The sequence below is a fragment of the Phasianus colchicus genome, chromosome 6, assembly GCF_987193195.1.
Source record: "Phasianus colchicus chromosome 6, bPhaCol1.hap1.1, whole genome shotgun sequence".
Classification (NCBI taxonomy): domain Eukaryota; kingdom Metazoa; phylum Chordata; class Aves; order Galliformes; family Phasianidae; genus Phasianus; species Phasianus colchicus.
The window spans coordinates 19,771,255-19,793,131 of NC_143441.1; the positions used below are offsets into that span (position 1 = coordinate 19,771,255).

General features: G+C 34.6%; 1 protein-coding gene across 4 annotated transcripts in view; it reads left to right on the top strand.

The window, feature by feature from the left end:
• Window positions 1-21,877, top strand: part of ANKRD28 (ankyrin repeat domain 28) — a 106,488-nt gene that overhangs the window by 74,374 nt on the left and 10,237 nt on the right. For 2 of the 4 annotated variants that reach the window (XM_031590171.2, XM_031590170.2), the window contains exons 7-20: window positions 2,378-2,520; window positions 3,906-4,118; window positions 7,570-7,648; window positions 8,076-8,190; window positions 8,607-8,689; window positions 10,237-10,300; window positions 11,586-11,654; window positions 13,169-13,309; window positions 16,777-16,888; window positions 17,507-17,533; window positions 18,288-18,362; window positions 19,590-19,791; window positions 20,919-21,006; window positions 21,600-21,717. In XM_031590171.2, the coding sequence (XP_031446031.1) occupies window positions 2,378-2,520; window positions 3,906-4,118; window positions 7,570-7,648; window positions 8,076-8,190; window positions 8,607-8,689; window positions 10,237-10,300; window positions 11,586-11,654; window positions 13,169-13,309; window positions 16,777-16,888; window positions 17,507-17,533; window positions 18,288-18,362; window positions 19,590-19,791; window positions 20,919-21,006; window positions 21,600-21,717 (1,529 nt within the window). Of the gene's footprint in view, window positions 1-434; window positions 536-2,377; window positions 2,521-3,905; window positions 4,119-7,569; window positions 7,649-8,075; window positions 8,195-8,606; window positions 8,690-10,236; window positions 10,301-11,585; window positions 11,655-13,168; window positions 13,310-16,776; window positions 16,889-17,506; window positions 17,534-18,287; window positions 18,363-19,589; window positions 19,792-20,918; window positions 21,007-21,599; window positions 21,718-21,877 lie in introns of those variants that run through there. The other 2 variants (XM_031590172.2, XM_090142601.1) reach the window with 2 other exon arrangements.

The following is a 21,877-nucleotide window of genomic DNA, read 5'->3' on the forward strand; positions in this document are numbered from 1 at the left end:
GGATTCATTTAAAAACAAACAAACAAACAATTATTAACCATTGTCTTTACAGAACTCTGTTTTAAGCCAATTTCACAGTAGTCTTATGTTTAAGATCTGTTTTTGCCAGTACAGATCTGAAGTAATGTGGTAGCAATGTAAAATAAGCCTGTGAAATGGCAGAACGAACAGTCTTCAGAAGAAAAGACTTATATATGCTAGTAAATTATGAAGAGATTGTGACAGTATTAATGCTCTTCAGTTATGGTTTGAAACTCCACGACGTTGCACTTCAAGTACAGGTACCAGTTTAATAGAGAACTTGGAGAACAATCTTCATTATGGATCCAGTGTTCTTTGGATTATTTTGTATTAGTGTTTTGTGATCTAGTTGTAGACTTCTGTGCAATTTCTTATGCAGTTTCTGTGACAGGCTGTTCAACTACCTCAAGGCGATTATTTGCAAAATTTTTTGAATGAAAGTCAATGCATGAGATGGCAGAGATTTGACAAGCATCAGAGAGGACAGACATGTTTTCTGCTTGTGATCATCCAGGTGGAAAAAGTCTTCTATTTTTCAGATAAGCTACATTTATTCCAATTTTAGTTAGTGCTACTCTGTAGGCTGTTAACTGGACATTCTTTTACTGAACATTTCTCACAATTTAATGCCATTTTACACTGCTCCAGTTACTTGGAGGAGAACCAAAAAACTTTCCCACTGTATAAAGTAGACTATAGAGTAAAAGAGATGTTGTGCTTTTCGTCACACTCCTATAAATAACTTTATAGGCCCACAGCCATTGTTTCCCTTCCTTCCTGCTTTTCACCCAGCTCCATTGCTCTCTAGCTGCAATGCTGCAAGCAATGGGCTTTCATTTGTGAGTTTCAGCGTTGCCCACAGCAGTGTGTGGGATGGCTCCCGTTCACTTCCTACGTGAAGTGTCCTGTTCTTCTGTTTGAGTATCTTCCACTGACTGCTGCTTGCGTTTTAAATGCAGGTTAGGGATTTTCTTTTGTGTTTTTTTTTAAATATTTACTTCTGTACCGCTGTTTTACTTTGTGTTTCTCTTCTTTTCACCACTTACAATACCCTTTGTACTTCTCTCTCTGGTGTAGGGATTGTTTTCATGTTTGTGCCCATATTATTTGGGTCACAAGATGAGTGTCGTGTTTAAATTTATTTCTGTGTCTTTTCTATAATACTAAAGTGGTTCAGAAGTGAAGAGTTGCAGCACCTCATATTGCTCTGTATGGCTAGGTGAGGATCTTTTTGTATTTTGGGGAGCATGCAGCATAAAATATATAGTGTGCTGACTGAATATTTATTAAACCATTTTTTTATTCACTTGGGTAGATATTTCTTTTCCAAACTTGTGCATGTTCTTTTAGTCATTGAAAAAGCAGAGCTTCACTGTTTATGAAGCACTTAAACTGAAGGTTGTGTTTGAGGCATTGCACTTAAGTATCTGGATAATGATAAGTTTTATGGTTGTTTTTTTGTGTGTGTGTGTTTTTTTTAATATATTTGTAAACAGACTAAAGGTTTTACTTGAAAGGTAAAAGAAACAATCCCATTTCTTTCTGTACAAGTCAGTGGCAGAGGTAAAGCTCTCCATCTATCATTGTTAATTTACCATAAGTTTTCTCAATTCGGTAGACTTTGTCATGATTATTGAAGTGGCATAAACTCTCATATTCTCAGTGGTAATTTGTTTGACAGATTTACTCAGCAAGAGGAACAAAGATTTGACTAGCTTATTTTCATGGCTTCTGTCTTGGAGCACAGTGCCTGGTGGCCTGAAGGCTGGTGCTGGAGCCAGCAGGCGCCAGCAGGGGAAGGGCTGACTTGGGCCTTTCCACAGCATTGTATGGCAGGGAGAAATGCCACCCATTGGTCTGGGCTGCCTGTGGTTTTATTCAGAAATAGAATCTTCTTTTCTGGTTGGATTATGATGTTTCTTTCAAAGTTTGTGCTGAAGGCCTTAGAAACCTTAATGCGTCTGCAGTTGCGATGAATGGGGAAGTCTGCAAGTGAGATTCTCTAGTCATCAACAGAAATTTGCAGTGACTTCAAACAGTGACAAAGTTAAGTCACCTCATTATTTGAGAATTTTCAGAAAACTCTTCAGTATAAGCAGAGGACAAGATTTTTTCATGTACTGAATTGATTTTGAACTAAATGGTACGATTATTGGAGGGAGTTATGTTCAAATACACTCATCTGAGGATGGATATTGAATGTTGCTTCTATACTTCACAAAAGAATTAGAAAACAAACACTCTTTTACTTTCCAGATTTGATCCAAATGAGTCAGTGTCTTGTTCATCTTATAATAACTGTACAATTCTGGATCATATTAAATGCAGCTTCATTTTTCTTTGTCTGTTCTTTTAGGTCATATCGAAGTTGTGAAATTACTTGTGGCCCATGGAGCTGAAGTAACATGCAAAGACAAGAAATCATATACACCTTTACATGCTGCAGCATCTAGTGGGATGATCAGTGTAGTCAAATATCTTCTCGATCTTGGAGTTGATGTAAGAAAGAATAAAAGCGATTTTTTTTTTGTTGTTCTTGTTTTAAATGCTCTTATTTGTATTCTAGCACACTGTTTTCTGCTTCTTTGGTATATAGTGAAAATAGAGAAAATATATCCAAGTATCTTCATTCATATGCTTTTGTGGTGGTGGTGGTTATTTTTGTTTTGTTTTGCTTTGTTTTTGTTATAAAACTTATTTTCCCCAGGTATCTTCAGAGCTTTGCAATTTTTGCGGAATTATTTAGAAATAACTTTGTGTTTCTTACTTTTATTTTGTTCACTTGCTATTTCTGTCTCCTAATGTATTGGACTGAAACGAAGGAAATAAGAATTCCGTTCCTGGCTTTGCCTCACACATCCTTTTGGAACTGTGGGAAATAAAACGCTTTTGTCTCAGTTCTTTTTATGATGTAGATGCTGCTGAATTTCATATGTATGTACCACCTCTATTTTGGGAAATATTACAGATTGTCAGGAGCTTCAATAATACAGTAAGAAAAGCCATATTAATATTGAAATGCAAAATAAATTTGAAGGTTGTACAGTTACCTGCACATGGAAAGTATGTAAATGATGAACTGTGAAACCATGTAAGGAAGGTACATTGTGCATTGTATTTAGTCTTGCAAAACTGAGTAACACCGCTGAAATTCTATCTTGAAAAGTAGATCAGAATTCAGTATCACACTATGCCCAAGTTCTAATTTCCTGCACTCCACCTTCACAAAAATACTTTGGAGTCTTCAGTTTAGAGATCAAGTCTAATGTTTTTTATCATGGTTACCTAAGCAGTGGCACTTATATCATAGTTCATTTGCAAAGCATGTGAACTTGCATTTTAGAAGTAGTTCATAACTAGAATTCCTGTTACACTCAGTTTCTTAATATCATTAGAAATATCAGCTTGCATTTTTGTGTTTATGTCCACATTCTACATCTAGGAGTTCTATATTTAATGCTTCAAACATACTTTTGAGAGACTCAGTCCTTCTGACACCTGTTTTTTTTTTTTTGGAAACCTACAAATCTTGTTGAAAAATGTTAAGGTCCTGCAGTGCTTAAGCTGCTAGTCTGTAGTGTCAGTGCAAATAGCCACTGTTGATGTTTTTTTTGTTTTTTTTTTAATGTTTTCTCTCAAGTTACATACTGCATACAGGAAACTGGCATGGACACAATTGGAGGAGGTTAGCTCAGCTGAAAAACAACCATACCTCATATTCTGTTTCAAAGTACATCCAGAACTTGCTCTTAATTTCTGGCTTTGAAAAATTCCAAAAGATAATGAAATTATGAAATTTTCTTTGTGTTAAATGCTACAGTAAAACAAGCTTTTGCCTACTAACTGGTTGTTTTTTTTTTGTTTGTTTCTTTGTTTGCTAACAGATGAATGAACCAAATGCCTATGGAAATACTCCTCTTCATGTAGCTTGCTACAATGGACAAGATGTTGTAGTGAATGAACTCATAGACTGTGGTGCTAATGTAAATCAAATGAATGAAAAAGGGTTTACACCTTTGCACTTTGCTGCTGCATCAACACATGGAGCACTGTGTTTGGAACTTTTGGTCTGTAATGGAGCAGATGTAAATATGAGGGTAGGTGAATGCAAAACCATCCATTCACTCTTAACAATGTAGTACATCTTTTTCAGAAGTGTTTTTTAAAGCTTTCGATGAGGCAGTGATTGGAGTTCCACTGACTGGTGTAATATTTCTGTGAAATGTAATGTAAAAAAAAAAATAAGACAGTTGCTTCAAGGAAGTTGGTCTAAATCTTAAATGTCTCTATGGGATATGGTAAGAACCCCAAAAGGATAATGAAAGTTGACAGTACTATCTAGTCAATCTTGGCTACATTTAGTTGGCAGAAGTCCGTATCATTTTGTTTTCCTGATTCTGTCTATATGATTAAGAGCATAATAACAATACAAAATTACATATTTTTCTTATAAATAAGCAACATAAAAGAAATTCAAGATTTTTCAGAGAAACGTGAGTGAACAGGATAAGTTGGAGAGCTCCTTCAACAAAAGATTCTAAAATCTAGGAGGGTAGTTTCGTATTGAAGTTAGAAAGATAAGTAGATTGGGCTAATGGAAAGTCTTGAACAGATATTCCAGCAAAACTTTATGAACGGAGCTGACATACTTATAACATTCTGGGTCACAGTTCCTTGGTGCAGAATATTATTTAGAATCCAGTCTTAGTGAAGAGATCATTTCTAATCCACCAATTATAAAAACACACAAATATCACATTATCTTCTTGAGCATGGAGGGTAAGGTCTCAAGGTGTGTGAGAAAGATGAGATCTTCTGTTTTGTGTGAAGTTCATTTTGACTTTAGTAATGAAAGCTTAATTATGTTCAGCAATATTCAGTGTCAGTGTCTGATGTTTTGACAGTGATCACGCTGGGGAAAGCAAGAAATGGGTATATTGAATGAAGAGTCCAAAAGTCCTTCTTGTAACATATCTAATTGTACATATGGTAGGAGGAGAAGTATCTACTACTTTAGTTTATTTGTATTTTTTTTTATTCTGCGCTTATAGATATATGTATTAATTTCAGTATTATTTGGGTGAGAGATGAAAGTTGGAATCTTTTAAAATCTTTTAAAAATCATTGTTTTGTGGTTCACTTTTCGTGTGAGAGCTTTGCACTACTTCTCAGGTAACTAATTCTAAAATATAATTATATATCTACTGGTAGTACAAAATATGTAGCCCACTGAAAACCTGGGATTAATTTAAAAATATAGTGTGGAAAAATCTTAGATGTATGTTACTGCTTACTCTGACATATATGGATTTTATGGTTCCTTTAATTATGAAGATAAATCTTAGATTTAATCAGAAGAATAATCCTTAAAAAACGGCAAAGGGAAACTAAGTTAGAATCTGTGTGGCTGATAATCAATTGTAGAGTCAGAATTGGTTGCTTTTAGAGCTTTCCTACTAAGTATTTATTGAAATGAACTTTGTTCAGTTTCCAAATGCTGATGTTCAAAGTAGATCTTACAAAGTAATTCCAGTAGGGAATGCAAAATGTCTTACAATCTGTGTTACATTCCTTTTTAAGTTAATTTTGAACAGAATGTATTTTAAAAAATCATTTACTGATTATGTTGTGTTTTTTCATTTGCACTGCAAAATTATTTTATTGCTTATTTTGCTGTCCTTTGCAAGATCTTACATTGTTTTTGAGGGTTCTCCTTCGTTCACCACACTACTTAGTTTCTAATACTGCCACCTTAGGTTATTCCTGAAGTCCCAATGAGGTGCTTTATTAGTGACACTTGGATCTGCTTTTTTCTTCTCCTCTGAGATAGAGTTTGAGCACCACTCAAACAGTGCGGTTGCAAATTTCTTCTTCTAAGCCCCGAAATTCTTCTGTGTCTTGTTGACTTGACTGATTTCCTTACTTTCTTAGTTTCTCCATTTAAATTTTAGAATGTTACTTACCAAAGCAGTTTCTGGTCACTCACTCAAACTAAGCTTATTTTATACAGTCATATTTCTTTACATTTCTTTATCTTAAAGAAAGAGAAAAGTGAGGGAAGGAGACATCACGTGTATAAATATGTCTTTTTGTTAAAGGAGGAAACTGTTTGGACATGCAGAATATTATTGGTTGCATGAAGAGAATAGAGTTAAACTCCTATGTAGTTGGACATTCCAAGATAATTCTCTTTGTTTAAAAAAAAAAAAAGGTTGCTTGCTTAGAGAAATTGTCACTTATGTTATGTTTGTTCAGTTTTTAAGTCCTTCAAGTGACAGAAGTTCTTGAAGTAAAATTGATTGTCCAGTCCCTCAAGTGAATTTAGATTTCTTCTTCAGTGTTTCTTTGCTGCTATTGTGGATATGTGGATGTGTCGTTTGGGTTCTTTGCTGTCAAAAAAATCTGCTAGCTGAAACATCTGAAGATAACATAGCTGTCATCATAAAGCATTTTATTTCTGTCAGTCTAGGTCTGAGAGGTCAACGTTTCCCATAAACACGTTCTAGGCAATATGTGCTGCTTTTTGCTGTGACATTGCTGAAAATTCTATGTTCAAGTCCATCTAAAACAGCAGATTTTCAGTAACATGTACATCCTTAGAGCCTTTGTCAATTGTTTCCAAAGGAAGAGTAAAAACGGAAGGCATTTCTGCACAGCAGCCATCTATGACAATACATCTGTTCATATTTTATGTTCCCCTTCCCATCTTTCACTTAATTTAACTTCGATTTTTTTAACATTTTCTATTTTTCAAAGCCAATATTTAAAATGTAAAGATGCACCGTGTGAGTCCAAAAATGCTTTTATTTTGAGTGCAATTTTTGTGTGCATTTGTCAAAATTCTTCTGCATTCAAGCTTTCCCATTACTTATGATCACGTACAGAAAAAAAAAGTTACCCTAAAGAAATAACAACAGAAAAAAAGAACTTTTTTTGTGAGTGCATTTAGATTGTGCTGTTTAAAATTGCAAGTCCCTTATGCATTATTGTTGGCCTATTTGAAGAGCATATTTACTGGGTGAGTGACTAAGTGCACACTTGATATGTATTTCAAATGTGTAACACCTATTGTGGTTGAATAGTTCTACCCAAGCATTACTTGTGGTTTGTGATAAATTACTTACAAGTATCATTTTACAGAATTTCTGGTGGAACATATGAGCTTTTTAATGTGTAAACATCCATAGTAAATGCAGTTGTTTTCTTTCAAGAAACAAATTTTATGTAAAGAAGCATTGTGTTATTTTAGATTTGGGTGGGGGGAGAGTTGGGCATAGGCTTGTTGTTCTGTCATCATCCCCTTGAGAGCGATTATTGTAAAAGCATAATTGTGAGTGAAAGGGCATCATTGAGTTGTCACTCGGAGCTGAAGGAGTGATTAAGAGCACCTCTTTTGTAGAGTTTTTCATGTCATGCTGACTTTTAACTGCCAGCAGCCATCTTTCAAAATTGCACAGGAAGAATTTAAAGGAGGGAGTAGAGGTCAGGCCTGATGGATTACTTTTACTGGACATAAGCAAATGCTTTTTTTTTTATTTTCTTTTACAGAGTAAAGATGGGAAAACACCTTTGCACATGACAGCAATCCACGGTAGATTTTCAAGATCTCAAACCATCATTCAAAATGGTAAAAAATGAAAAGTGGGAAGGAGTAGATCTGTCGTCATCTTTCCCGTATTTCATATACTTTCCTTCTTTGTATTGACAGCAGCATACTGAAAGTTTCTTTCATATCCATTGCCTAGTAGTAGTTGGGTTAATGGTGGAGTCTGGTATGTCTGCCTATAGAGTTTGAAAAGTTGCACTGAAGAGCCTTTTATTATGTAGAATACGGAAAGAACTAATTTGTTTTTTATAACCAAAGTTACAGAACATTTGTTCCGTATTAGTAGATATGCTTCTCTCCATTTTGCTCATCATTAATACTAAATTCAGAACAGTTATTACTGAACAACTATTAATGTTGCTGAAATTACTATCAGTGCTGTTTTTCTAACAGAAGCATCTGTATGCCAATATGTATTCTTAGTTAATTATTACTTTTTATATTATAGGAGCTGAAATAGACTGTGAAGATAAGAATGGAAATACTCCTTTGCACATAGCAGCTAGATATGGCCACGAGCTATTAATCAACACTCTGATTACGAGTGGTGCTGACACTGCAAAGTAGGTAACATTTGCTGACATGTACAAGCTGAGAGAATTTAGAGTTGTATTTATTAGACTAACAAGTCTAGTAGGATCTTTTCATATTGTCTAAAATTTGAAATAGGAAATATTTTCTGTATTATCCTGTACAGTGCTTTTACGTATCTGCACAGTACATCACAACCTGTACAAAAAGGATTTTTTTTCTCTGTAAAGCAATATATTTGAAATAAAATCTCTGTTTTAATTGACTGTTGCACTGAATTACTACACCCTGCCTAATAAGAAAGCATTTAGTATGTGAGATTTTCCTAGGCTCAGTATTTTAATTAGGTAGTTTGGTGAGCAAGCCATGCACGTTCACTTTGGCATAGTCATGTTTGTCTTATTTCAATTGCAATGAAACTGTGATACCTGATTATGGTGTATCTTAGGCGGGGTATACATGGGATGTTTCCTCTCCATTTGGCAGCATTAAGTGGATTTTCAGACTGCTGCAGAAAGCTCCTTTCATCAGGTAGGATACTCTTTAAAGTCTTATAATGGCTTTATAATTAATTTTTATTCCATAGAAGAAGTTTTAAGTCTTAATTTAGTAATACACAGGAATCTTTAGAGTTTACTAGTAACCTTGGGAACAGTGTGTATTTTGTTTGTTTTAATGGACAGTCTGTAGAAAAAGTGAAAGTAAACTTATACAGAAGTTCTTTCTTTCCACCAAAACAAAAAATTCATATTGAAATAGTGTCTCTACAATTTATTAAAAAAATTGCTTTAAGTTGGCCAAAGTGATAGAGTAACTAGTCTAGGCTATAATATGACTTCAAAAAGAAAGGCTAATGATCTAATTATTCCATCCAGCATCTTTCATGTCCCTGCCATGATGTCTTTAGTTTTGTACAGGTTGGTTTATTGTTGTCTATTCCTGTAGCAGACAGCCTGATTGATCTGAAGATTTTGTGACTGCTCATTTAAAAACTTGCATTGATGTTTTATTGTTAATGCAGCTTCTTGCTTTAAAATAAGTTGAAGGTGAGCGTGTGGAATGGAGTCATGGAAGTTCTATTCGCATGAAACAATTCTGAGGTCCAAGTTCTGGTTAAGATGGAAAGCAGTTTCAATTCCTCTACTTTATTACTGTTTCTGTCTGGGTGGATCTCATGCTGATTTTTGTGGGATCATTTACTGCCCAGAGGAGAGAGTTTGTGCCCTTGCTTATTCTTTCCAACACTTGTGTTACTCTTTGATGTATGATTCAGGTGCTGCCTTTATAAATTCCATATTTGCAGCACAACAGGATAAGAATCAATTAGGGAGCATGAAGTTTATGAGTAGAAGAGTACTTGTGTGCTGATTGGTGTCAAATTCTAAGAAATATCCCTTCATTTGGAAGAGGGAAAAAGGGTTGTCCTGGGCGTACAATTTGGCTGAGATGTTTGAGATGTCCCATTTGTTTTATTTGACTGTGTAGACTTTACTTCTCCTGCTACAGCTTTTTCTTCAGATACCTATCTTAACAACAAAGATAAGTTTGACCAATCAGTTTTTAGCTACTTAATTAATAATGCATGGGGGACAATCTTTCTCATAGAAATGTCAGGACAAAGTTAAGGCTTAAGTGGTAACTTTAATATGGATTTCCAGCTTAGTGAAGATCTTTGCCTGACACTAGAGAGATAAAATGAAAGATGAAATGTAAGTTGATTCTGGATTTGGTAGTGTTGATATCTCCCTCTTTGTGAAAAATAAAAAATAAAACAATAAAAATTATCTGCAGAACACGTAGAAATTCTAGCTTATTAAGTTTTCCTGTTATCTTTATGGATACTATGTGCTGTAGGAACAACATAACTTCCTCAACACTGCAAATTTTGTTTTACTTTTTCCTTTTCAGTTTTATTTGAATGTGCTTTTCAAAACACTGCAAATAACAACAGTTAGTTTCAGTGCTTTTTCTCAATTAGCTGCTAAGTTTGTTTTGCAAGCATTTCTCTTAAGGGTAGATGAGAACAGTTTTGTGAAAGCCCGCATTGCATAACTGCTTTACAAATACTTGATTTATAGGTTTTGACATAGACACACCAGATGACTTTGGCAGAACTTGTCTTCATGCAGCTGCAGCTGGAGGGTATGTAAAAAGCATTCGTGCTTTTATTTTTAGTGTTCATTTCTTAATTGCTGATCATTCCTTTTTTTTATTATTCTTTCTTCTTTGCATCTCTCCTATGCTCTCCCCTTGGAATTATGTAAATGCGAAAATAATTTCAAGATGGATTCCATCTACAAGCAATAAAAATTAATTAAATATTCAGCTGTATAAGTAATTACTGGAGTACAGTGTCCAGGTATCATCAGCTTTATCTTAGGTTTATGCTTGGGGATGAACTGGATTTTATTTTGATTTCCCATGGGTGATGATACAATTGCAAAGATGTCGTGCCCTTCTAGGTCACCATAGGACATGAGGTGAAGAACAGCAACTTTGGGAAATACTTTTTTTTTTTTTACCTTATCCACAAACAAAAAATCAGTCAAGCAAAATTATAAGTCGTAATTGAATTCCAGAGTTTAGATGGATGAAGTGGTCAGAACTACTTGTTCATCACTTGAGTTGTGATCTATATTGATTATTGTTATTGTATTGTAGGTTATCTATAGCAGCTACTCAAAATTGCCTGGAAGAATTGGGTAATAAATCTCATGATACACTTTGTGGGACACAAAAACTCCATTATAATGATATTTTCATTTTCTATTGCAATGTTACTTAAGTAATACTGCTAAATAATCATTCTCAGTGAAAAGTTACTTAATAGGTACGTTCTTGTTTCAAATGATTAAGGTTAAAATGCTGTCTTTCCATATAAAAACACATTATTTGTGACTCATTCCCTCATTCATCTACAATTTAGAAAAGTTATTAAGATCTTGTTTAAAGAGGCAGTGCTATACATCTGTTAGTGTGGTCATATTGTATTGAAAATGAATTGCTTAAGTAAAATATTTGCATTACATTATAATTTACATTTGAGCTTCAAATATATACCTCTGTGTTGGAATCCTGGTAGCAAAAATCATGTGCTGTTCAGGTATAATTTTTATTTTTATTTTCTTTTTAAGAATTGAGTCTCCTATTAGGGGAGTTAACATCCATGCCCTTTATGCATGCCATTTGATATCAGTACAGTTTTTGTATGTGGTCATGAAATAATTTGTGTTCTTTTCTGGTTTGGTTCTGGAACTGTGAAATGTGTATTACATATACAAATTCACAGAAAATATACTTTTCAGAAGTTTTCATATAGTTTAGTTGTAAAAAAAAAAACATCTAAGATGCAGTTCTGGCAGTTATAAAGGCCAATATTAAGAAACTGTAATCTGCAATCACAAGCAATATTGCATTAATTTAATAGGAATTTGGAGTGCCTAAATCTTCTGCTGAATACTGGTGCAGATTTCAACAAAAAGGACAGATTTGGGAGGTAAGAGATTTTAGAGTTGTATATTTTGATGGGTTTCTAAAGTGTTATAAAATGCATATTGCTATGTGGTCAAATCCTTTCATTTCAATTTATGTTTTTAAACTATTATGTCCCTTATAAAGTGTTCTTCAGCATATGTTATAGAAAGCTGGAGACATATTTTTAGGTAGGTGCTCAGTCTTGTTTTTAAAGAGTGCATTACATATTCAGCTGCAATGCTACGAGCCTTCACTGCTTAGAACATGGATGTAATGAGTTCATATTTCACTCATTCAAGGACATAAGCAATGTTTTCCAAATAGTATGTCAGTCTGTATGTTTGTTACTATTTCTGAAGGCTTTTTCTTTAGTTAAAAGTCCAAGGTTTTATTATAACTTCCTCATCTACTTCTCATTTTATCCATCTGTTACTGTTCCTTTCCTCATTTGAGCTCAGAACTTGTTTGGAATGACATGAATTTCTGTTTTTGATGTAGAATTATTTAAGTTCAGATTGCACGATCACTACTTGTGCAAAATCTGACATTACATCCTGAAATTGTAGTATTGCTCATGCACTACTCCTGCTGTTCACATCCTGGAAAATCAGATTTCCTGAGACGTGAGTGGCAGTAATGTATGAGGGAAGTGTTAAGGATATAGAGTTGTGCTTCACTTTGAATTCTTCTGTTCTTTCCTGAGAAAGCAACAATTGTTTGTTGCAACTTTTCTCATTGACACCTTTGTTTTAACTTGCATGTTACACAAAGCAGTTATTTTCATGGATGAATTTTAAAATAGTTAAAATTTAAGAAAATTGGAAAAAAATAATTTTGGAGGAGAGAAGTAGAACATTTTGAAGTGCCTCCTACACTCAAAATGGAGAAATTTGTAGAAGCAATCAGTTTTTATAAATAGAAACTGAAATTCTTTACCATTGTGGTGCTAAACTGCTATTTTGAGAATTGAAGATAGAATAAGTTTCCCTTGACATGATTCATCAATATCAATATGTCAGTATGTCATGATTTTGTTACAAGGAAACAATGTATATTTTCAAGATTTTTCTTTAACAATACCTCTGATACATTGTTATAGTTAAAAATACTGCATGCCTCTATTAGCTAAAAATATGAACTTTTTGCAAAAAATATTGATTTGCTAACTGTTGTATTTTGACCTTGTTTAGTTGCTATGCAATTCTTGAATTTGTCCATATTTTTCACGTAGCTTGAAATTACCTATTTAACTAAATTATCTAAAATGTCTAATGTAAACTATTGTATGTCATATAGGTCTTCATACCACAGTATGTGTATGTGCTGGCTGACAAATATGTCCCCCAGATGGCCTGTGTTATTAAATGGCCCCTCAAAGATAATTCTTAATATTGTATTTATGCATTTCTTTGCCACAAATATTTGCTAAAAAGGGAAAGGAGGATTTAAATTTCATTTTCATTTGCATTTTCTGTCTCTCTAGTATTATTTTGCTGTTATTTACCTTTGTACTTTTTATTCAAATGTGTACTAAAGAACTCCACTCCATTATGCTGCTGCCAATTGTAATTATCAGTGCCTGTTTGCCCTTGTGGGATCTGGAGCTAGTGTGAACGACCTTGATGAGAGGGGTTGTACACCTCTGCACTATGCAGCTGCATCAGACACAGATGGAAAGTAAGTGTGGCACGCTTTGTCCTACAGAAATTATCTTTAGAAACATCTGAGCTGGGACTTTTGGGTGCATTTTCCTGTCAGCTTTGCTGAACGCATCTTTTATATTTTTTTAAAGATTAAGACTGGCAGTGACTTGTTCATTGTATGGAAAATATTTCTGAGATAAATGAATGTGTTATAATTTTTCTATTACATTCTTTAGTGCGGATATTCTAATGGTGAGTAGACATTTTGATCTCGCCTGCTGTGTAGTAGTGGTTGAGTAAATGTTGTCTGTGGGGTGGTGCCATGTAACTTTCTGATGGCTGTAACCAGTAGGGTCATTTTACTTCAAGATCAAACTTTGACAAACGATGGGGTGTTTTGTGGAGGGTTCTTCACTTTGCCCCCAAATCTGCATTGTTAGTCGGAAATACTTTGTCAAACTAATCTGTGAGTAACAGTAGGCCTATACCAGGATAAAGATGAACTAGACATTTAACTACGAGACATTTAACCACTTTATCCATTTGGGATTTGATTAAGCTATTCATGTTCAGCATTAGAACTGTCTTGGTTATAAATTTTTGTGAAGTAGTTAAATTTGTGTTAACAAAATGCATCCAAGGGCCTTTATAAATCCATAAGTGCCTTTTGTGTGTGTTAGTTTTGTAACTACTGATTGTACGTACAGAAATTGGAATAATGTTAGTGCATACACATGAAGCTTATGCAGATAGCTACAAAATTAATAAGGTTTATTGAGTCAGTTGTTGTGTATGTAACAGGCTTAAGGGGAGAGTCTCTTCTGTGTGTGCACATTCACTCAGTGGTCAAAACAGACTGGTGTACAGCATCCCATTTCAAAGGCATACAGCAGCACCTTCCTGGAAAGTAATGCTTTTTGATGCCATACCATCTTGTTTGAATACAACAGTTTTTAAAAGATGGAGTAGCCTTTGGTACGAGGCTTGTAACTTGATGGGATACTGAGGGATAAATAAGGAATATTTTCATGGCCACGTAACTCATGTTATTCAAGTAAATGCCTCATCTACACAAAGACAAATTTCAAAAGAAAATTGTCTGACAGTTAATACAAATGCATTCAGTTCCTTTTTATTGAGATAGTACTGCTTTAACTGCACTCTTACATGTGTCATCTGAAATCTGGGAAGAGAACTCTGGCTCCAGAGTGGTATGAGAAAGCAGCATTCCTTTATTCCTCAAGTCACATACCAGCTGACTTGACATATCAAACGTGCTCTCTCAGAGTTCAGGTCCTACATGTAAACAGTTAATACACTGGCATACATATTCATTCTTTCCCAAAAACTCATTAGTATATGGTAATGTGTCCCTCTGGGCACGCATGATAGCAGCCTCTGGTGGTTTTAGACCACTTTCTCCTCATTTTTCCACCATCATCTTTATCACAGTGAGTTTTGGCTGACCTTTGGCTGTTCTTCCCCAGCTGGGCAAATTTCCATTGCATGTTACACCATAATCAGCAACTTTTGCTATCTTAGTGCACTGAAACCCAAAACAATATGTGTGAAATCTGGGGAAGAAGTCCTTGCACAGACTGAAGTCCTTGCATGCAAAGATAAAAGTAGTCTGTCGTGACTCCAGTGCTCCTGTGTAGCAGGATAGTTAAGAATAGCAAGGTTGTTCACACACCAAGCACAGCTAAACTGTAAAGTATTAGAACTAGAACTCATTGATTCTTTTTCTTAAACTAATATATTGGTCCTTTAACTAATATACTGATACCTATTGCTAAACCAGCCTCTTCCACATGTTGAGCTAAGGTTAATTTTAGCTTCACAGTTGCTGAGAAAACTTCCAAACTGCAGTAGTTCTTCAGATGGCATCATTTTTTCCTCCTGCCTTATAGAAGGGACAGTTGCAAATGATGATGGCAATATTGCAGAGCTTTAGGAGATAACTCAAAAGCTTGTCTTGAAAAGCCATGCAGTTTTACTGCTCTGATTAACACTTGGCTCTCTGCAAGTCAGACTACAGAGCAGAATGGCCCGAGGGAGCAGCTTTTAATGTTGATGCAGCAAGATGATTAATAACAGCTGGAAAGCCAGTGCTGCTCAGCTCATATTCAGAATAGGAATTAAGCTAAAAGCAATTGCTGATTTGGAATACAAAGCCTGGGAAAAATGTCAGGAAGTGATCTACAAGTATATGGAAATTCCAAGTATATTTAAGTGTGTTTTTATGGTCTTTGTTCAGATTCTTTCAAGACCAAACTTAGAGACAAGGATGTTTTTGTTGAAAATTATTTTCCTGTTCGTTTCTGTGTGCAAAATACTTTGGATCTCGAATGTACACCCAGTAAGCTTTACTTTGGCAATATTAGAGAAAGGTGCTCACAGACTGAAGCAAACTAAGCAGCACGTTAGGGGAAAAACACATGATCTTTTTGCAGATATTAAAATTATTGAATAGTGCGCCACCAAAGAAAAGGGAAATAAGCTAAATTTATTTGGGCATTCAGAAATTTTGATTTATCTCCTCTTTGAGAAGCCTTTTGAAGACACCCAAGTATTCAAAAGATGCAAAGTTAATCTTTCTGGATAAAAGGAAACAGTAAAACTATTGATTTGGTTTTTTATTTGTTAGAATGCTACTTGACAACTTTAAAAGACTTCACTTCTTGCAGAGCATGTTGAGTTTTCTGTGAAAAGACAAATTCACAAAGTACAAAAGTAAAGAAATCTAGATAGATAAGGCCATTGATGTTCCTTGTTCCTTGCAAAACTTTGGTTAAGTGGTGAGCAACATGAAATTACAAACGCATGGGAATCATGTAGTGTTCATGTATGAAGTCTTTCTTAACAAAAAATAGTAGTAGTTCTTTAAGAGAGAGAGCTGACATCAGTATCCCATTTCTCATCCTCCTGGCTTGAGTGTCAGTGCTTGAAACTGCTGATTGCGTTCTGCCTTACAACCTCAGGTTACAAGAGGAATGATTGGTAGGATATGAGTATGTCATCAACTGTGTTTAGAGTTGTATATATATAAATCAATACATTAGTGTCTGGTAGTCGAATGGAGTCAGTGATTCTGAAGAACTCAGCTGTTAGTTTTTTTTCCTTCCATATTAGGTGCAGAAAAACATACTGATATATTGTATAAAATGCAAAAATAGTAATCATTTATATTAATGAAAGTATCAGTAGCTGTGTTATCTAAGAGAAAAATAGCCATGGAATATTAGCTGTAGCCAAGTCAGGATTCAGAAGGTTCTGGATGTATGCAGAGAAGGATTCTTTCAGATTCTAGAAACTTTGTGATTGACCTCAGCACTCGGTGCACTCAGTTAGGTGTTCTTTAGTCCCAGCCAATATCGCATATTAAATTGCTAGTCGTCTTTGTTACATTCTGTTTTCCAATTGAATTGGAATGATTTATCACTTACTGTAAACTTGAAATTCAACATTTAGATATATGGTTCCGTATTTCAATTTAAACAGGTGCCTGGAATACTTGCTAAGAAATGATGCCAATCCAGGGATCCGAGACAAGCAAGGATACAATGCAGTTCATTATTCTGCTGCCTACGGTCATCGCTTATGTCTTGAACTGGTAAGAAAGCTTTGTTACAGGTGAAGGATGTAACAGCTGTCCTCACAGAGCAAAGGCCAGGGCATTCCTCCACCTTCATTCTTCATGTTAGCTTAGTTTGTTAGTGGTTTTCAGTTCCTGTACAGTAAATCTTTAAACACTTGCTACTCTTAAAATAGAGAGATGGAGAGGTAAGGTGGTAGACACTGGTGTAAAAAGATAGCATATTTGGAGATGAGGTAAGACTGGTTGAGGATATGTGATATTAATTTTCCATTGTTTTTTTATTTTTTTTTCTTTATGGCTGAAGTAGAATACCCACACGTATCCTCCTGAGGAGTGTTAAGAAATTTTGCAGATTTAATCTGAACAAGTAAATTTAAATATAAGGAAAACTTGTCAAGTAAGGATGCCTTAAAGTAGTTTCCACAGTAAGAGTAAATTAACAGCCTTACAATTGAATTTTAGATAATAGGGCCTCCAGTTCATTTTTAATGTAGCCCTTTGCAAAAACATGCATCTTACTTGATATGAGAGAATTTTGTCTGCTCTGTGTTGTATAAAATAATATTTTTATGCAGATTGTACTTTTATATTCAAATGTATTAAAATAAAAATTCTGAATGTTTTTAATTGCAGATTGCGAGTGAAACGCCTCTAGATGTTGTAAGTGTGTGTGATTTCTCACTTTTAAAGTAATAGGCAGCAAAAGGGAATGTGTCATTTTAAAAATACTGCTCCTTATCGTTAAGCTTAGTCAAACATTTCTTCAGTGCCTGGATGTATTATTTAATTTCAGTTGCAGTGAAGACTTAATTGCAGTTCAGCATTGTGAAATACAAAAATATTTTTAAGCCATGCGCTGACTTAAACTTATGTATGACTGCTATAAAATTATGATTGTGAAAACATGGTGAACTGACCGTATTGGGTGTTCACAAACACTGTGTTTGAATTTTTCTACCATAAAAAGATAAATACAGTCATGAAAAAAAAAACAGGATTAAAACTTGAAAAACATTTGAAAGTATCAAATAGAAATATATACGCATTTTTTTTCCTGCAATTGTTCTTCTCACCAGTCCTGAAATTCTTTTCATGTGAATTCATCTATTTATTTCATATGATTGCTTTGGAAAGTCTTAGTTTTACACTAATTTCTGATTTGATCATTGCATTATTAGGCAAAATTAAGCAACTTTAGGAGAAGAGTATGGGGGAGGGGTTGCAGTAATTGCAGTTCCAAGCCATTAGAAAATTGGAATGAATCTAGAACTGTTAAGGAAATTGTAGTCTTTTATTTTTTTTTCCTAATATTCTGTCTTATTTTTTAATCTGTGTATACTGGAAGCTAGCAGTTATTGCTGAATGTTTTTAAAGGTGTTGAGTTTTTGTACTCACTCAGACTTTCTCTGTTAAGCTAATGGAAACATCAGGTACTGACATGCTGAACGATTCAGACAACAGAGCACCTATAAGTCCACTGCATTTAGCTGTAAGTATTTCAGTAGTCAGTGATGGGTCCTCCTCTAGTTGCAAGAGTTGTTGGCATAGTTTTGATTCATCCTGGTTTTGGTTTTGGTTTTGTTTTGTTTGTGTTTAAGTAGGCCAATAAAATAAATTAAACCTGAAAATACAGTGCATAATCACCCTGAATACAGGATGATTTTTTGCCTTTCACTTTTGCTTTGTGGAACTGCTTTCGCTTTGATTCATATAATTAGGATTTATTTTATGAATCATATTAATTAAACTTTTGTAAAAACTTATTCTATGAATAATAGTGGGTTTTTTTACCATCATCATTTATTATGAGAAATGTTTATCTTTAATACTTTTGCAAAATTGCAAAAACAGTAAGAGAAGAGCGAACCTGTTGAAACTGTCAATAAGTTGGGAACTGAAAAACAGATCAATGTGTAACTTTATTCTTTTCACTGGACTTCTAGCAGTGGAAAAACCTCAATGTACTTTCTGAAAATAGCCTAGGTCTCATGTAGTACATATATTGCTATATATATGGCTAAGGGAAAAGTAATCTCGTACTGGTAAAAGAAAGCTGTTAAAGAGACTGTTCCTGGAATTGAGCTTTTTCTGGAAATAGAGCTTATATGTCTATGAGAAGAAATTCTGAGTTTACTGTAGAAGCTATAAAACCATACTTGTAGTTTATTTTCATTACTTATTCTGATGCTTTGTCTTGATGCTTAACTACATTTTTTATGTTTTGTTTTGTTTTATCCTTGTATATCCATTCTTATCTTTTTCTGTTTGGTTTTCTAAGTCCCTTCTATTTTTACCAATTATGGTAGCTAATTGTACTGTATTTTTTACCTACAGAATTTTACACCTTTTTTTCTAAAATGTTTTATTTAAAACCTCATAGGAATTCAATATACTTGCATATGTTCTTCACTTGAAATAGTCTGAGGATTATGTAACTTCATTACAAGGAATGTAACATGCAGTATTCAGAATACTGATGGTTTTACAAATTGGAAGCAGGGAAAATTTTATGAAAATACTTTGTTGCTTATTTGAAGAATGAAATGAAAAAGCACCAACCTTCCTCCTGAAAGAGTTTTCAAAATTAATTGTAAATATTTTGTAATGATCTGTATGCTGCATCAGGAGCTCTTCCATACATAAAAATAAAAATACTGTCTTCACCGTTTCATTTATGTAGTCATGGGAAAACTGATGAACTTTCTCTTTCTCTTAGGCCTACCATGGCCACCATCAAGCTCTGGAAGTGCTGGTACAGTCACTGCTGGATCTTGATGTGAGGAATAACAATGGAAGGACACCACTGGATCTTGCTGCCTTCAAGGGACACGTCGAATGTGTAGATGTGCTCATTAATCAGGGAGCATCAATCTTGGTGAAAGATTATGTTGTAAAGAGAACCCCAATACATGCAGCAGGTTTGTGCTAACTGACAAACTCTAAAATTTTGGCTTTTGAAGTGGATCTTCCTTCATCTTTGGAAGTCTCTTAGCATTCTAAGAAATGGTGTTAAGGAATGAGTGATCACTTTTAGGTTACTGTTAAGTTAAGACTTAAGACTTCTAGATTTTTATATACTTATAGGTATAGATTATATTAATGAAGGTAACAAAGCACTTACAGTGGAAACCTGTATTAACCCCATAAATCATTTCAGCTTGTGAATTACCATTCCATGCTACTCTCTAAAAGGGTGTATGCAATGTTTGGGTTAAAAAGGACTTAAGACCATTTAGTTCCAATCTTGTCCATTCAGCTAGCAAGACTAATTGCACTGAGAAGTGTCAGCAGTATGTTCTTTTTCTCTCCTCATCTTTCACACAGCCCAAATTTAGATACGTGATTTGTGTTGCTTGTCCTGGCTGTAAAATACTTCTATCAGTTTGAGAAGAGACTAGAAAACTGTGTTCTGTTTCTTTCATGTTTTTAAATCACTCCTTACTGCATATTTTCAAATAATAGCAAACCTTCACAATGTTTTCTTACTGACTTCCAGGAAAACATCTATAAACTCAAAATATGGCAGTCATGCCTTATTCACATATTTTTTTCCTGTCTTTGAAAATAGGCTTATTTGAATTGACATTATTATTATAAGCTACGTGGCTACACTCGTTAACAAATTCTGTGTATGACTGTGTATGTGTTTGCTTGTTCTAAGGCACAGGTATAAGTTGTGATATTATATTTAATTATTCCTTTTTGTGGACAGTGTGTAAACATATACTCTTACAGCTGATGTGTGCAACCCCATTTGTATTCAAAAACAAATACCTGTTCGGAATTGACGGTTGCAGTTGATTCTGTGCAATACTATATAGTTGAGAATACCTCATGTCTGAAATCATTGAGTGCTCATATTCTTTGTTACTGTGTATTAATATATAATACAAATTTTATATATTAAAATCAATTATATCAGTGATAAAGATGTACACTGGCTTCTCAAACTATGGAGTGTCAGCATGGGCAAGTTGCTGTTCTCTTTCTGCTGCATACTTGAAGACAATTGTTGTAAAACTGGTATTTTGATGATGTTTTACAGCTACAAATGGTCACTCTGAATGTTTGCGACTATTGATAGGAAATGCAGAACCACAGAATGCAGTGGACATTCAAGATGGAAATGGACAGTAAGTTTTAAAAATACACAATCTAATATTCACAAATTACTTCATTTTATGAAAGGGCAAAAATAAATACGGTTTTACATTGGTCATTTTTAGTTTGTTGCTTTCAAAGGAGGTGAAATTTGAACTAAGACAAATGAGTGCATATTTTACAATAAACAGCTTTGGCAGTTAAAAATATCTTGTTCAATTGGGAATACTTTAATCAGGAATTCTGAATTAGTGGAAATAAATTGATTTTCTTGAATCTCCTGGCATTCTTGGAATAAAGGTAGTGCTAGAGAAGCTTATGGATAGTCTAAATTTCCAGTGTTCTTTGATAGTGCCCAGTGCCAGGATGAGGCAACAGGCACAAACTGAAACATGGGAAGTTCCATCTGAACATCCGAATGCTTTTCTTTGCTGTGAGGGTGACAGAGCACAGTCTGCCCAGAAAGGTTATGTAGTCTCCTCTGTGAGCATCTTCAAAAACCACCTGGACATGAGCGGGGGTAGCATGATCTGTGTGTTCCTGCTGGAGAAGGGGTTGGACCAGGTGGAGCACTAGTCTGTTACAGTTCCATGTAAATTATGCTTTAATTTCTCTCTCTGTGTAGGACTCCTTTGATGTTGTCTGTTCTCAATGGGCACACGGACTGTGTTTATTCACTTCTCAACAAGGGAGCAAACGTAGATGCCAAAGATAAGTGGGGAAGGACAGCATTACACAGAGGGGTAAGAGAATATTTCCTTTCTGTCTTTTCGAGTATTGTACACACTGAATTAAAATACAGGCTTAGTTTGTAGCACTAATGAAGTTCTTATTATTTTGATAATGCCGTTCTTAGCTTTAGATTGTCTTTTTAGTTGCTTTCAGGGCTAGCTTTTGCTTGTT